At 36.1% G+C, this 16,828-nt stretch overlaps 1 protein-coding gene across 5 annotated transcripts; it reads left to right on the top strand.

The window, feature by feature from the left end:
- The first annotated feature begins 781 nt into the window (after nucleotides 1-781).
- LOC131164661 (uncharacterized) lies at nucleotides 782-15,652 on the top strand. Of its 5 annotated transcripts, none has more exons than XM_058122018.1 (6): nucleotides 807-1,032; nucleotides 5,776-6,805; nucleotides 11,322-11,480; nucleotides 13,667-13,794; nucleotides 13,895-14,041; nucleotides 14,414-15,652. In XM_058122018.1, the coding sequence occupies exons 5-6, from the start codon at nucleotides 14,025-14,027 to the stop codon at nucleotides 15,555-15,557; spliced, it is 1,161 nt and encodes a 386-aa protein (XP_057978001.1). In that variant the 5' UTR covers nucleotides 807-1,032; nucleotides 5,776-6,805; nucleotides 11,322-11,480; nucleotides 13,667-13,794; nucleotides 13,895-14,024; the 3' UTR covers nucleotides 15,558-15,652. The 5 variants fall into 5 exon arrangements, with proteins under 5 accessions (XP_057977998.1, XP_057977997.1, XP_057978001.1 ...); XM_058122016.1 differs by having other exon boundaries at nucleotides 9,293-11,480; XM_058122015.1 differs by lacking the exon at nucleotides 5,776-6,805 and having other exon boundaries at nucleotides 782-1,032.
- The last annotated feature ends 1,176 nt before the right edge of the window (nucleotides 15,653-16,828 follow it).

Here is a 16,828-nt window from a genome sequence, read left to right as displayed (position 1 = left end):
GAATTCAAGAGATTGAATGACAATTTGCATGGGGTCCAAAAGGGTACCATATCAGATTCAAAATACTTCTAAAATTGCAAAGAAAACTAGCAATTTTCAACGCTCAAATAGTAATTTTGAAGAAAGAGAGAAGTTGATTTGATGAGAAGAGAAGAGTAGGACGGTGGCATACACATGAGCCCAAAACATTTAATCAAGGACAAGCAAGTGGAAAATAATGACCCAAGTCTTGATTGTGTTCTCCTATGCATATATATATATGCCCCTCGGTAATTTGACCTTCATTCTTCTCGCTTTTACTTATTTGCCCATCTCATCTTTCTCAATAATAATAATAATAATAATAATAATAATTGACCCAACATGCATTCTTAATGTGAGTTGCTCATGCAAAACTTGCAACTTCAAGATCCAAGATGTACTTAACAAAAGTTGTGAGATTTTGTTTAAAACTTACAGGATTTAAGCCGCCACATCATTAGCCACCTATGTAATTATTCACATGCCCCATTCAAAACTCGACAAATGATATTACAAGATTTGTTAACAAATTGTAAGATCATCCTACGAGTTTGGATACATATCAACTTAGGAAAAAAAGTTTTAATCAGATGACTTTTAAATAGTTTATAATAAAATAATATTATTTCTAAAAAAGTCATATAATTTTAATTAAGGAATTTCTATACATTTCTATTACATCACAGTATAATATTATTTTACATTCAATCATGTAGACACATTTACTAGTAGAAATTGTTTTTTTTACATACATAGCATTAGAAGTTTGAGATTCAATCTAGGAGGCCTAGAGTGGGGATGGGGATTGGAGAAGATCTGCGTTGGGTGGGCCTTCCAAGGGACCCATGGAAAAAGCGAGCATACACTTGTTAGTCGTTCTACCGTGCTTCGCCAATGACGACCCAAAGCCTCGGCATCCCCCAACTCCGCCCCACGCTCTCTCTCTCTCTCTCTCTATGAAAATGTTGGGTTTTTGTGTAGATTCTCCCATCTCTGTAATAGCGAAGCAAGGTGAGGCAACTCTGACTGTTTGATTTTTTCTGAGTTAATTTTTCTAAAATTATCTGTTCAGTTTAGTTGAATTTCTGTGTTTGATTGCCGAGAAAGGTTCAGGGGAAAAAATGAACTAGATGAATGGGAAATCATCCTTTTTTTCACGTTATTTTCATTCCCGAAAATCAGGTGAACTATGAAATGAGGAAATTGATATGCTGGTTGCTAAATAATTCATATAGAAATTGATAGGATCTCTTATGGCTGAGTTTGATTGCATGGGATTGGGTCTGATTTGATTTGCAATTTCGCTTGCTTTACGGAATTAGAAAATCTGGATTTTAGTTAGGTCTTGCAGGGAGGCGAGAATGCACAGACGCACACACAAGAAAATATAGAGAAATTGAATTGTTATTTATGAGAAACTGTGAGTCAGCTGTGCCTTTGAAAGGATTGGGGGAATAGTAGCTGTTATTGTTAAGTCTAAGGTAGAAGATTTTGGTGAGTTCTTTGTTTTACTGCAGATTAGGTGTACGATTAGCTGCATTAGCTCTTAGGCAATAGCAGTTGCAGAAATTTACAAATCTAAGTACTTCACAGTCTTTTGTTCTCACTGAAACCAACCGTTTAAAATCATGAGCATGGCTATACTCGACATAGTTCAATTAATATTTTCTTTTATATGTATTCTTTGTTTTCAGACAACCACATTGCAGAAAATTTGAATTTGCTTGTATTTCTTTCATTTATTACCTGCCAACTTTGAAATAGAAGAAATCTTTTTAGGCTGTGGTTGTTTTGATGGACATTAGTTATATTGTAATGAAGTTACAAAAAGTTTTTTTCCCCTTGGAATATTTTACATTGTAATGAAGGGATCCATGTTGAATGTGATCAACTTTGTGGAATGGATATTGACTATATTAAAATGGTACGGGTATCAAATTGATGAAACTACTTTGCAATGCGTTGAATTTGTAACATAGTGCTACACTCTCAAATTTTTATCTAGTTTATATTACAAGTTTGAGATTCAAACTTGGGTGGTGTGGAATATGGGTAGGATCGGATTGTGGAACGTAAGATTCTATTTACAATGTAAAATACAACAATAACAAACCAAGCCTTAAGTTCCACTAGGTGGGGTTGGCTACATGAATCATTTTCTGCCAATTTAGTGACAATGTAAAATAAATTAAAAAATTTATTTATTTGGAATTTTATGGAAACTCTCAATAAAATAAGCCTAAAAACTTGGTAGTAAGTTTAAGATGCTAAAACAAATTTCACGAATGTAGCTAGCTGGCACCTAGCAAATTTTTCCTTCCACAATCTTGACCTTAAAAGAAATCTGAATAGATTGAATCGCAAAGGGTAAACTGTTGCTAGCTTGTTTATTCAATAATTGTAATTAAAAAGAAAAGCAAAAAGAATGAAGATAAAAGGAAGAAGAAATTGCTAATCTTAATTAAATGAATTGATGCCAACTTCTTAGCTTCTGTGGTCTTGTCATCAGACCATAAGAAGAAAAAGAAAGAGAAGAAGGAAAGAGATGAGGAAGGGCAAGAAAGAAGGAAAAGAAAAGCTTTTGTTCAAAGGAAGAAGAACTTTTTGTTCGTCAAAAATAAAAATAGAAGAAAAAGCAAGCTATATGCTCTCTGCCTTGGGATAAAAGATAGGTCTTCAGCTTGTCAATAATAAGAGAAAAGAAGAGGAAGAAAGTAAAAAATTACAAAGATAATGCATAACTACTGCAAGCCTGCAACTTTAAGCTCTCAACCTGATTGTGCAATTCCCTATTTGTTGAAGCTCTCTAGTCTCTGCTAATCTCAAAGTTCTTTGCCTTTACTATTGCTCGAAGGAGGAAGAGTCTTAGCTCAACCTACAAGAACTTTAAGCTCTAAGAGAGCTTTCAATTTTGAAGTAAAAGAGCTTTCAAATCCCATGACATACTTGTTATTTTGTCCTAATTTTGATGCATTTGGATTTTGGGCCATCTAGACCAAATTTTATGCCTATTTTAGAAGGAAGGTGTTTGGGCCAATAAAAAAAATATATAGAATAGGCTCTTTTCTTTGAAATTTTAAATAGGAAAAATCCATATTCTATTTCACAAGTAGGATCAATGTGATCCTAAGTAGGATTGCGATCCTAAGATCCTAAGGATCCATATAGGATTCTACTAAGATTCCACTTGATTAAGATTATTGTTAAGATCTGGGTCGATTAGTTAAGTCTAAATCGTAGGATTGTAGGATCATAGGATCCAGATCAAGATTTTTGATAACCATGCTGGTAACCTCACATAGGATTTGGAAGTTGGAAACCGATGATCACATAATATCGTATCATTGTTTGGATTCTTTAAACTCGTGTTGGAACGTGTATTGGGGCCCACATCAAAGCATATCTCTCATTTATACGTCAAGTGCTAATATGACATTGTATGATTGGTGGATTTCAAATCATAGTTACTTGGGTCATTGCCCTGCCTGGAACCATGATCTGGATCGCACATACCTATTCAAAGGTTGATGGTGTTCCGGATCAATGGGGATCAAGATCCAGATGTAAAAAGTAGCGACCCAGATTTTTGAGAGAAGAGGACTGCAAAGCATATGATGGTGAGAGTAGAGGGCTGTAAAGCCTGGGACCATGAGAGAAGAGGGTTTCTCCCTGCTTGGTGAGATTCTAGAGAGGGTTTCTAGCTGTTGTGTGAAACTCAGCTGAGGGTTTCCTGCTGCTAGATGAGACTCCAGCTTCCTAGTGCTGCCATGGTGGATGGATTTGAACAGCAAGGAGAGAGCTGTTTGATACCAAGGAGCTTACTCTTCAGCCTCTTTTTTGTGCAAAAAGAAGGAATATCAATAATTACTTTTAAAATTTGAGTACAGCTTGTCATTACAAATTTGAATTTTTATAAGGATATGTTTATTTGAAGAATTCAACAACTTTGTTCACTTAGTATAATAAATTTTTTTTTAAAAAAAATTAACACATTCATTTAGATTAAAAGAAATAAATTAATTTACTAATTGTTATTTATTTATAGTATATAATTTAATTGAATAAGAATATGGGGATTTTCCTATATTCTATATTCCATCCTAAGTAAATAATTCAAACTTCCTGCAATCCAACATGGTAACTAATCAACCAAAATAAGCGGTTCAAGTGTACAACGGCAACTAAGCATACCACCCCAAAAACTGCATACTTCTTAAGTAGCATACTCCATTTCCATACCCATACCCCAACCCAAACTGCATTGTTTCTAGTAACTATGTGATGTAGGACGACAAGTGGGCATTTGGATGGATTGTTTGGACCCAATTTGGAGGCCTATGTCAAAGAATATGGTCAATGGTTTATAGGATCCCAAACCTAAATATGCTTCCTGATATGAACTAACAAGCTCCGATTGCATAGGATGATTAGCACATGCCAAGTGGACCCATCACAAGATTTAGAGCCAAGAAGGTCAAGGAGGCTACGCAAGGAGTAATTGAGAAGTTGCTTGAGCAAGAGTCAATGAGGGCCATGGATATTAAAGAAAAGGACTTTCTTGAAGAGCCTAAGATGGTAAATTGTCTTAGGACGTGTGAAGCTGGAACCTTAAGCCAATAGGGGCTGTTTGGGGAATTTGTATTGTTTTAATTAAAGTATGGGCTAAATAGTGGGTCATTTGTGTCAATTAAGCATGACATGTGACTTGCACATGTTTCATTAAATGACATGACACATGACATGTGACTTGCACATGTTTCATTAAATGACATGGCACATAGCATGAGACTTGCACATGTTTCATTAAATGACATGGCATGTTTAAGGTTATGTGGGACTATTTTATTGGCTAGATTGATGTCGTAGCCTATTTTTATTGGCCGGGTTGATGTCATGGGTTTCTTTTATTTTTTATAAGTAGCCAACTCTCTATTGTATTGAAAAAGGGATATTTTTGGCTGAATACAATTCCAAGTGAGGTTTATTTCTCTTCAAGTTCTTCATTGAACTTTCACCGAACTTATCAAAGGTGCTACCTTTGTGGCGTTCATCCATTAATTGATATTCTTGGTTTGTGCTTCATGTCAAGCAATAGGTCAAGGATCTACTACCATGTCGAATCTTATTTTGGGTTTGGGGTTTTGATAAATCTGATTTGGAGTCTCCGGGCGTTCATTCTTGGGGTTCCGCATCATTTGGTATCAGAGCCTTGGTTCAAATCAAGTTCTATCTATCTTATTTTTCTTGTTTGCTTTTGAAAATTCTTTTATCCTATAATCATTTATCCTTATTTTATATTCTTTTATCATCCGTCCATTCTAAAACTATTCGGTTTATTATTCTGATTTGTGTTTGAATATATCCTTGGTTGAGTTGGTTATTTTGTTCTATTGAATTTCTTCTTATTTCATTTGCGTCATTATTGTTTTCTTAACTTTCTTTTATCTTTACTTCGTTGTTTTGTGTCCTGATTTAGTTGTTCTATTGTTATTTTTGTTGATATCTTGTTTCTAATTCATTGATTCAATTGTTGTGTTTGGTTGAACTATTGGTTTGTTTGGTATTAGTTCATTAAAGAACTAAAAGAGAAATCCTAAGTGGTAAGAGGCACGAGTGTCTGAGCGTATCAGAGGGGAAAAAGCCAAAAAAAAAAAAAAATTATTTCAAAACACGATTGTTGAGTGTAATAGTTTGAGGGTAAACACGTAAAGGAGTGAGTGAGGAATTTTTTTCTCTCTAATATCCTTTTTGCAGGTTTGAAATCATGAGTAGAAAGGCGGTTGGCGCTGAAACTTCCAGCAAGGGTAGCGAGAATGAGAACCCTCCACAAGACTCATTCTTCACCTTGCAAGCAGTTTGAAAGACTCAATATGTTTTTGGGGAGTTCAGAGATAGACTGGATAGACAAGATGCTACAATTGATGGACTGAGAAGAGGACAATCCAATGAAAGGCGGCGAAGGCCACATACTCCTCCGATTGCTGAATTTGAACATGATATAGGTAGCAATAAAGCGAGTGATGATGAACATGACGGTATGAGCAGATTTTCTTATCGAGGTGCTAGGTAACAGTGGCAACCTTAATGGGAGCCAAGGGGTCAAGATAACATCGATAGAAACATCGGAAACATCAAAATGAAGATCCCTCCTTTTCAAGGGAAAAATAACCCAGATGTATACCTTGAATGGGAGAGGAAGGTTGAGCTCATTTTTGAGTGTCATAACTACTCTGAAGAAAAGAAAGTGAAATTGGCAGTTGTGGAGTTTACTGACTATGCACTGGTATGGTGGGATCAAATTCTTCTTAGTAGGCGTAGAAACATGGAAAGACCTATTGAGACGTGGGCTAAAATGAAGGTGGTGATGAGGAAGCAATCTATACCAAACCACTACTACCGAGACTTAGACCAACGTCTTCAAAGCCTTACCCAAGGTACCAAAAGTGTGGAGGACTACCACAAGGAGATGGAGATGGCTATGATTCAGGCAAATATTGAGGAAGATAGAGAAGTTGCAACGGCACGATTCTTATGTGGGTTGAACCAGAAAATTGCTAACATAGTGGAGCTGCAGCACTATGTGGAGTTAGAGGACATGGTGCATATGGCAATGAAAGTGGAGAGACAACTCAACACAAGGGTGGAAACAAGCATGCTACAACAACGTCGACTTCCCATTCCACATGGAAACCGAATTGGGGGAAATCAAAAGAAGAAAGGGTTGTTTCCAAATCCAAGGATGAGAAGGAGAAAGGCAAAGACAAAGTGGGCAGCCATGAAAAAGGTACAACTTCTCAACCTAGTAGGTACAGAAATACCAAATGTTTTAGGTATTTGGGGACTTGCCATATTACATCACAATGCCCAAATAAAAGAGCAATGAATATGAGAGATAATGGTACTATTGAGACCGATGATGAAGAGAGTGATCATGAGTCCATGTCTTCACTAGAAGAGTCTAGTGATGTTGAGTATGCTGTCCATGGTGAGACATTAGTAACTAGGAGAGTTTTAAACATGCATGTGGTAAAAGATGAAAATGAGGAGCAGCGTGAGAATATATTTCATACTCAATGTTACATCCATGATAAGGTGTGTAACATGATCATCGAATGGAGGGAGCCGCACTAACGTAGCTAGTACCACATTAGTAGAGAAGTTGGGGCTCCTAGGCTTTACAAACTTCAATGGTTGAATGAGTGTGGGGAGGTTAGGGTGAATAAGCAAGTGCTGATTGTATATTCAATTGGAAAATATTCTGATGAGATTCTATGTGATGTGGTCCCCATGCATGCTAGTCACATCTTATTGGGCAGGCCGTGGCAATTTGATCGACGTGTCACTCATGATGGGTTCAAGAATAGGTATTCCTTTATAAAAGATGGGAGGAGTGTGACCCTTGTACCATTGATTCCTAAGCAAGTGTATGAAGATCAAGTGAGATTGAAAAGAGTAAAATGATGAGAAAAACAAAAGAGAGGCTGAGAATAAAACAAAAGAAGAGGCAGAGAGCATTGAAAAAAAAAAAAAAAGAGGAGAGAAAATGAGGGCAAGAGAGGAGCTAAAATTAGAAAAAAAAAAAAAAAAGTGGTAAAAATGAGGGAAAAACAACGGGAGAAGAAAAAGTGAGTTTGTATGCAAAGGAAAAAGAGTATAAAAAAACTTTTTATGCACAAAAACCTCTAGTTGTACTCATGTACAAGGAGGCATATTTGAGCGCTAACGAACTCACCTCTTCCTTGCCTAGTGCTGTTGTTTCTTTACTGCAGGAGTACGAGGATGTCTTTCTTGTAGACATGCCCAATGGTTTGCCACCGATTAAAGGAATATTTTTAGCTGAATACAATTCTAAGTGAGGTTTATTTCTCTTCAAGTTCTTCATTGAACTTTCACCGAATTTATCAAAGGTGCCACCTTTGTGGCGTTTATCCATTAATTTGATATTCTTGATTTGTGCTTCACGTCAAGCAATAGGTCAAGGATCCACTACCATGTCGAATCTTATTTTGGGTTTGGGGTTTTGATAAATTTGATTTGGGGTTTCCGGACGTTCATTCTTGGGGTTCCACATCATTTGAGTACATAAATGATTTATATGCTAAAGATTTTAATTTTTCTAATGTGTATGAGGCATGTGATAAAGTTGTGTTTCATAAATTTTATAGGCATGATGGATATTTGTTTAGGGAGAGTAGACTTTGTGTGCCTAACTGCTCCTTAAGAGAATTGCTTGTGCAAGGTCACATAGCGGGGATTTGATGGGACATTTTGGGGTACAAAAGATTTTAGATATTCTGCATGAACACTTCTTTTGGCCACATATGCGTAGAGATGTAGAAAGAGTGTGTTCTAGATGCATTTCATGTAAACAAGCTAAGTCTAAGGTCTTACCTCATGACCTTTATACTCCTTTGCCTGTACCTAGTGAACCTTGGGTAGACATTTCAATAGATTTCATATTAGGTTTGCCTAGGTCCAAAGTGGGTATGGACTATATTTGTGGTGGTTGATAGATTTTCTAAAAGGGCACATTTTATTCTTTGCCATAAAACTGATAATGCCACAAATATAGCCAATTTATTCTTTAGGGACATTGTGCGATTGCATGGCATTCCTAGGACAATTGTGAGTGATAGGGATGTTAAATTCCTTAGCTACTTTTAGAAGGTTTTGTGGGGAAAGTTAGGAACTAAGCTATTGTTTTTTACTGCTTGTCATCCTCAAACCGATGGTCAAACCGAAGTAGTTAATCGAACTTCAGCCACCTTATTGCGTGCGGTCATTCAAAGGAATTTAAAATCATGGGAAGAATGCATACCACTTGTTGAGTTTGCTTATAATAGAACTGTGCATGCTCCTACTAATTTTTCTTCATTTGAAATTATTTATGGTTTTAATCCTCTGACTCCATTGGATTTGATGCCGCTACCTGTGAATGAGATAACTAGCTTAGACGGACGACACAAGGCTGACTTGGTGAAGAGGATCCATGAACAAGCATGACAGCACATCGAAAAGAAGAACCGACAATATTCATCTCAAGCCAACAAGGGGCGCAAGTTCGTTACTTTTGAACCGAGAGATTGGGTATGGGTGCATATGAGAAAAGAGAGGTTTCCTAGTAAAAGGAAAACAAAGCTACACCCAAGGGGTGATGGACCTTTTCAAGTGCTTGAAAAGATCAACGACAATGCATACAAGTTGGATTTACTGGGTGAGTATAAGGTCAATGCAACTTTCAACATTTCTAATTTATGCCCTTTTGATGTAGGTGATGATTCGAGGATGAATCCTTTTGAGGAGAGGGGGAATGATATGAACCAACAAGTTCCGATTGCACAGGATGATCTGCACATGCCAAGTGGACCCATCACAAGAGCTAGAGCCAAGAAGGTCAAGGAGGCTACGCAAGGAGTAATTGAGAAGTTGCTTGAGCAAGAGTCAATGAGGGCCATGGATATTAAAGAAAAGGACTTTCTTGAAGAGCCTAAGATGGTAAATTGTCTTAGGACGTGTGAAGCTGGAACCTTAAGCCAATAGGGGCTGTTTGGGGAATTTTTATTGTTTTAATTAAAGTATGGGCTAAATAGTGGGTCAATTGTGTCAATTAAGCATGACATGTGACTTGCACATGTTTTATTAAATGACATGGCACATGGCATGTGACTTGCACATGTTTCATTAAATGACATGACATGTTTAAGGTTATGTGGGGCTATTTTATTGGCCAGATTGATGTCATAGCCTATTTTTATTGGTCAGGTTGATGTCATGGGTTTCTTTTATTTTCTATAAGTAGCCAACTCTCTGTTGTATTGAAAAAGAGATATTTTTGGCTGAATACAATTCCAAGTGAGGTTTATTTCTCTTCAAGTTCTTCATTGAACTTGCACTAAACTTATCAAAGGTGCTACCTTTGTGGCGTTCATCCATTAATTTTATATTCTTGGTTTGTGCTTCACGTCAAGCAATAAGTCAAGGATCCACTACCATGTCGAATTTTATTTTGGGTTTGGGGTTTTGATAAATCTGATTTGGGGTCTCCGGACGTTTATTTTTTGGGTTTCCGCATCACTTCCTCAACTAGTGGGACTTAAGGCTTGGTTTGTTGTTATTGTTGTTAACCCAAATGTGGTTAGGTAATTAGTTTTTTATTATGTGTTTACTTTGTTTGTAGTAGGAGTATGGGTCTTGGGGACTTCTTGTAATATTTGTGTATTTCAAGGGTGTGTTTGTAATTTCATGTATCATTAGGGGTATGTGTGTAATTTATTATGTTACAGGCTTTCTTATAAATAGTGTGTGAAAGCCATGTAGGAGTTGGTTATTGTTGAACTTTAATTGAGAATTAACATGTGTTCTTCTCCCCAAGTGTATCTCCTTCTGCCGTGTTGCCCCCCTTGTGTCTCCTTCCTTTTCTTCTGCTTTCTTTGTATCCTGTACTTCTTCTAATTTCCCTTGGCGGTAGATCCTTGATGTTGTTCTGCACCACTATGTTTCAAATTTTCCAAGGGACTATTCCTTGATGAATTATTTGGTTAGGCTGCATAACCATGTTACATTTACAATAACCAATCAAATCATTGGTTTTTGAGTTTTGATTGATTGTAGGACAAGTCAATTGAATACTACCCAAAATCTAAGGATTTAATGGGTTGTCTAAAATGTGATATAATTAGGATGCCTAAAATAATAATTTTTCCTGTTTCTCTCAAGTCTTTGTCATGGGGATGATCTGCTCCAATCAAGGCTTGGTGGGCCTTCCAAGGAACCCATGACAAAGGGTGCCACAGGCATGCACTCGTTGGCCATTCCCCCATGCTTCAATAATCACAGTCCAAGCAATTTTCATCTTAACTCCAATCTGGGTGTGTCTGTGCATGTGCGAAATTGTTGGATTTTTTAGATTCTCACATCTTTCTTATAGCGAAACAAGGTGAGGCAATTCCCACCTTTTCAGGTTTTCTAATTTATTTATTTAAAATTTCAGATCAGTGTAGTTGAATACCCTCTGTGTTTGATTGCTAGGAAGGTTCTGAAAACAAAAAAATGAACTAATGAATTGAAAATCTTCTCTATATTTTTCACATTATTTTGGTTTAAAAAAAAAAAAAAAACTATGAAATGAGGAATCAAGACATGCTAGTTACTATAGGATGCTAAATAATGGGTATATGAATTGACAGAATCTCCTTGCGGCTGTTTTTGATTGCATGGGATTGGGTCTGCTTTGCATTGCAATTTTGCTTTGCTTTGTTGAATTTCAAAATCTGGATTTTTGTTAGATCGGAGATTTGCAGGTAGATGAAATTACACAGATGCACGCGCAAGAAAAGATAAGGAGGCGAGGGGGGATTGAATTATCATTTGTAAGAAACTGTGGGTTCAATGTGCCTTTGAAGGGATTGGAGTAGAAGCAGTTATTGTGAAATTACTGAAATCTAAGGTGGAAGATTCAGGTGAGTTCTTTGTTTTACTGCAGATTAGTTGTGCAATTAGCTGCATTAGTTCTTGGGCGATAGTAGTTGCAGAAATTGAAGTACTTTATACTTTTTGGTTCTAAGTGAAACCAACTATTTAAACTCATTGTGACCATGACAATGCACAACTTAATTCAACTAATGTCTTGCTTTTTATGCATTTTTTTTTTCTTGTTTTCGGACAACCGCATTGTAGAATGAAATTTTCCTTTATTACCTATCAACTTTGAATGTAAATGAAATTTCTTTCAGCTCTGACTGGTTTGATGGACACTAGTTGATCATAAAATTTCCATTCGTCTCAGCATAAATTTTTTGTTATATAAACTGGGAAATTTTATTATGTATTTCATGCAAATATTTCTTTTGATGGCAAAATTTTTTTCTCTGGAAATATTTTATATAGTAATGAAGGGATACATACTGAATGTGATCGACTTTGTGGAAAATGGATATTGATTATAATAAAATGGCATCAAATCAGTAAAAATACTTAACAATGTTATCTAGTTCTGTTACAGGCATACAATCATGCATAGTTACCAGAAAATGCTAACACTCGAGCATTCCACTATTGGTAGGAATGTTTCAAATGTTGTACATTTTTGTTCTGGATTGCGATCTAATGATCCAATGTTTTTCTCAAACATGAACATATTTTCTATTTGTTAAAATGGAGGAGAACTATTACACTATTCTATTTCTACTCATTGTTAATCTATTTCACTAAGAAAATCTCTTCTAGTTCTAGAAATGCCTCAACTTCCTCTCCAGAATATGCAAGTGTCAACTTCTTGCATATTTTTCATCAATATATCGACGTAGTATGCCCCTAGCATTCCACATTTTAGAGAATGTGTCATACCATGATCTCATCCTGTTCCATGACTTAGAATGCTCGGCATTCTAGGTAACATTGCAATCATGTATCTTCTTTCTCTCTCTCTCTCTCTTCTCCCCGTTTCTCTCAGTTATTGGTCTATGGCTTGTAAAATTTCATTGTATTTACTAGTTCATTGATTGTGGTAACTGTAGACAAAAATTTCTCGGTAATACTTCTAATTGTGCTTGCCATCAGCTGTATTTTGATTCTTATATTTTTTTTGAGATTAAGTTTTGTCAACGGAATATTCTTGGAGGAAAATATTTGTTGAAAAAGAAAAATATCAGTTGCAAATTCATACTCTTTTCTCAAAGCTAATTGGAACTTTGGAAAATATATGATAAATTTCCTACAAGCATCATTGAAAAATATTTACCTAGATATGGAGCATTGAAGAAAATAAATATGTCTAAGAAATATAGTTCATTGTGGAGAGGGGGCTGACTCAGGAAGTCCTATGCATCATTTTGAAAATTTAAGAAATTTAATTTTAATTATTTAAGTTGGACATACTTTACATTATTAATTTTCAAACTTCTCTTTGGGTTAGATATGCTTTACCCACATGTCGTTTGGGTCATTTTTATATTGCCTTACTCTGGTTCAAAACGTTACACTTAATCCACCTGAGGTTAGGTCCATTAAATCTGTTATCAACTTGTAATTTCATGTCGCCCAGCTTTGGTATAAAAATTTGCATTTAACCCACTTGAGGTTTATTAAATACATCATCAATCCATGGTTTTGGAAATTTGCATGTAACCCAACAAATTATTTTTGTGCACTTCAAAAGTATTCGTTTGCTAAATCCGCTCATCTTGGAATGAATTATGTGTCATAGCACTGAATTCATTCTATATTATGTTTATCTTTTGTCCTATTGATGGCCGTGCAACTTTTGAAAATCACTGGTGGATGACGTGTTTAGTGGACCTAATCTCAGAAGGGTCATGTGCAAATTTATAAAATTATATTTTAGTCACATGTTTAACAAACCTTCAGGCAAGTTACGCACAAATTTTTTAATCACAGGTGTGCAATATGAAATCAAGTGGTTAACAGATCTAATATACCTAGTCTCAGGCTGGCTAAGTGCAAATTATTGAATCATCAGTGGGCAATATAAAACTTTCCAAACCACATGTGGATAAAGTGTATTTAACCCTAATTATTTTTATTTTCAGTAAAATTTAGTTTTATCAAGTATGATTGGTTAAATTTTTTAGAGTAGATTTGAGGGCTTTATTATTTATATTGGATTGTAACTGATTTTGGAATGCAGCTTTTGGAATTGGCATTGCAAATTGAGGATTTGACAGTCTCAAACAACTTTGTGTATCTGACCTGTGTCAACTGTCAACTTGGTATCAGAGCAGGATCGCTGTCAGTGCTACTGCAGAGCTGCTATAAGTTAGTGAATACACAACTTAGCAATCTTAATTTTGTTTCATTTTAGAATTTACTGAACAGATCTTGAATGTTTCTGTCATATTTTCTTCTGTGCCTACAGAGGTGTGTCATGGAAGATGAGGACCTTTAAAAAAAAGGCATGCTTTGGTATGGAGCTGTTGATTTTCAAGTGAAGCAGGCTTGGCAAGTATTTTCCAATCTTGAGGAAGCATATGCTGATAACATAAACGATGACGGCATACTCCAGGTTCATTTATATTATTGCCTTAGAAACTTCCATTCAGGTCATAAATTGCTAATCTTTGTACTTGAGTTGGTGAAATTGTCATAAACTTGGTAAGTACTTTGAGCTGGATTTCTATTAAGTGGCCAATCGGGTAGAATGAAATACTCCAAAGCTTCTTTTAGACTGATCAAGTCTTTAGTGTCTTCAACAAATATCTGCATACAATAGTATACTGTTGAATCTGTTTTTTATTCATGAAGTAATTCTATTCAGGCTGAATGGCTAACAAATTGTTAAACCAATTCATACCAAGTTGATTTTGTAAAATGTATAAAATAGTCAAAAGACCTATCATTGTCTGCTTCGTTACTCTATTTGCCTTTTAATAAGCAGGATAACGTATCATAGTGTTGCACCACAAGAGCAGGACCTATGGCCTATCAGGAAGGCCCTCACAGTGTCTGATGTAGATGTCGATCATCCATGCCTTACTTTGCCTCGTCAACCAGTGGAAGATCACATCCTCATGCATCAAATGCACCAAGCACATGATCATTTGAGAAATGCTGATTTAATCAATGTTAATGCACAAGATGATGATACTGGTGAGTTTTATGATATGAAGTTGAGGAGGTGTGGAACATACTATAAACTCAGTGGCAAATGGGGCAAAATCATTCGAAAAAAGGGGTTAGATGTTGGAACAGAAATTAGAATGCGCTGGGATAATGGATGGTTGCACTTCTCAGTTCCTAATGTGCGGATTGTGGTACCACAAGAGCAAAATATTGCACCACTCGACCAGGACCTATGGCCAATAAAGAAGGCTCTCACATTGTCTGATGTCGATGTTAATCATCCTTTTCTCACCCTGTCTGGACAGCTAGTTGAAGAACACATCCTTGTGCATTGGACAATTGAAGCACGGGGGCGTTTGAGACATGAACAGTGCATAAATCTTAATGTTCAAGATGATGATACTGGTGAATTTTATGATATGAAGCTAAAAAGGTGTGGGACCTATTATAGGCTCATTGGAAAATGGGGCCAAGTCATTCGAAAAAAGGGATTGGATGTAGGAACAGAGATTAGAGTTCGCTGGGATAGTGGATGGTTGCACTTCTCAGTTCCTGATGAGCCCAGCATGGCACCCCAAGAGCCAAGTTTTGCTCCACGAGAGCAGCGTGTTGCACCACAAGAGTGGGACCAGTGGCCTATTAAGAAGGCCCTCACATTATCTGATGTGGATGTCAATCATCCATTTCTCACTTTGTCTGGTCAGCTAGTTCGGGAACACATCCTTGTTCACTGGACATCAGAAGCACGAGAGCATTTGAGGCATCAACAACAAGCAAATTTTAACGCCTACGATGATGATACTGATGATGCTTATGTTATGAAGTTGAGGTGGTGCGGGACTTACTTCAAGCTGATAGGAAAATGGGGCAAAATCATTCGTGGGAAGAGGCTTGTTGTCGGAAGAGAGATTAAATTGCGCTGGCATAATGAATGCTTGCACTTCTCAGTTCCTCAATGATAGGGGTATTAATAATGCAAAAATTGATGGTTCTGTTATCTGTACATGATTTACTTTGTTCTTTAATTTATATACTATATTAGTGTTTACCATTATATTCATTTCCTTTTAGTTGCGATTCCAAGGTTCTATTTGTATGCATATCGATAGATGATTAAAAAGGTAGATTGGGATGGCTTGGCAGATCTCAACATCTTTCCCGTCTACAAACTGCTAGAAAATGAAGAAATATGACAAGGGGAGGCAACACAGTAGCTTTTCCACCCACCCAAACATCCCTCCTCCCCCTATTTCTTCTTTGCAATTAGTGGGTTTATTTTAATTTAAATTGGTTAAGGTTGATCGATCAATGGCCAGAGAATTAGAAACGATCTGAACCACAAATTTGGCAATGTTATTTTTCTAGTCCTAATTTATATATGCTGACACCTTTGAATTGCTTTCTCAATTTACAAATTTGACACTGAAGAATGCTAATGAAGTAGAGGGAGCATTATATTAATATTCTGTGCAATGCTAATTCCTATTGCAATTGGTGCTCTCTCTCTCTCTTTCTCTCTTCATGGTAGTAGACAGTGTAGACAATAGTTTTGTGAGACCATTAGACCAAGGCTTACAAAAACTATTATCCTCGTGTTTGAAGAGACCTTAAATTTGGAATCGTATTGAATTTGGATAAGATGTAATATGAAATTGTATTAAAATTTGTTCAAACTCATTCAAATTTAAATCTAAGATTCGAAATCCATCCTTCCAAACACAGTATATATATATATATATACTGTCTTTCTCTCTACGCACGCATCAAGTATTAAGATATGCTGTCCATTGGGAAAGGGTCATGGGACAATGTAGAATCTCTTCATTTTTTCAGTTGATTACATTGAAAGTAGGAATCATTATCACTCCATATGTTTCACCTCATTGTAAGTCTTCTCTGTCATGTGAAAATTATCTTTAGAAGTTACATTTTGTTTTTGGGTGAAGTTTTCCATTTACAAATATTTGATTTCCATATATGGCTCGCAAAATGCACTCTATTCATCTGTTCTGAAAAAAACAATCTTAAATTTTAAGTAGTCAACATATCAAGCCCCATTCATTTTACACTATGATCAATGTTTGCACGGGTGTGGGAATGTGGGAAAAGTGGGGAGGTCTGGAAGAGAAAATGTTTGAAGAGTTTTAGGATGTGTGTATGTAAATTAGATAGAATGCTGACAGAAATATGTATAAAACTATATTTTCAGAGTTCAAACAAATATTCTTAC

This window comes from Malania oleifera, chromosome 9 (assembly GCF_029873635.1).
Source record: "Malania oleifera isolate guangnan ecotype guangnan chromosome 9, ASM2987363v1, whole genome shotgun sequence".
Classification (NCBI taxonomy): Eukaryota; Viridiplantae; Streptophyta; class Magnoliopsida; order Santalales; family Ximeniaceae; genus Malania; species Malania oleifera.
This window is presented reverse-complemented; position numbering and strand designations above follow the sequence as displayed.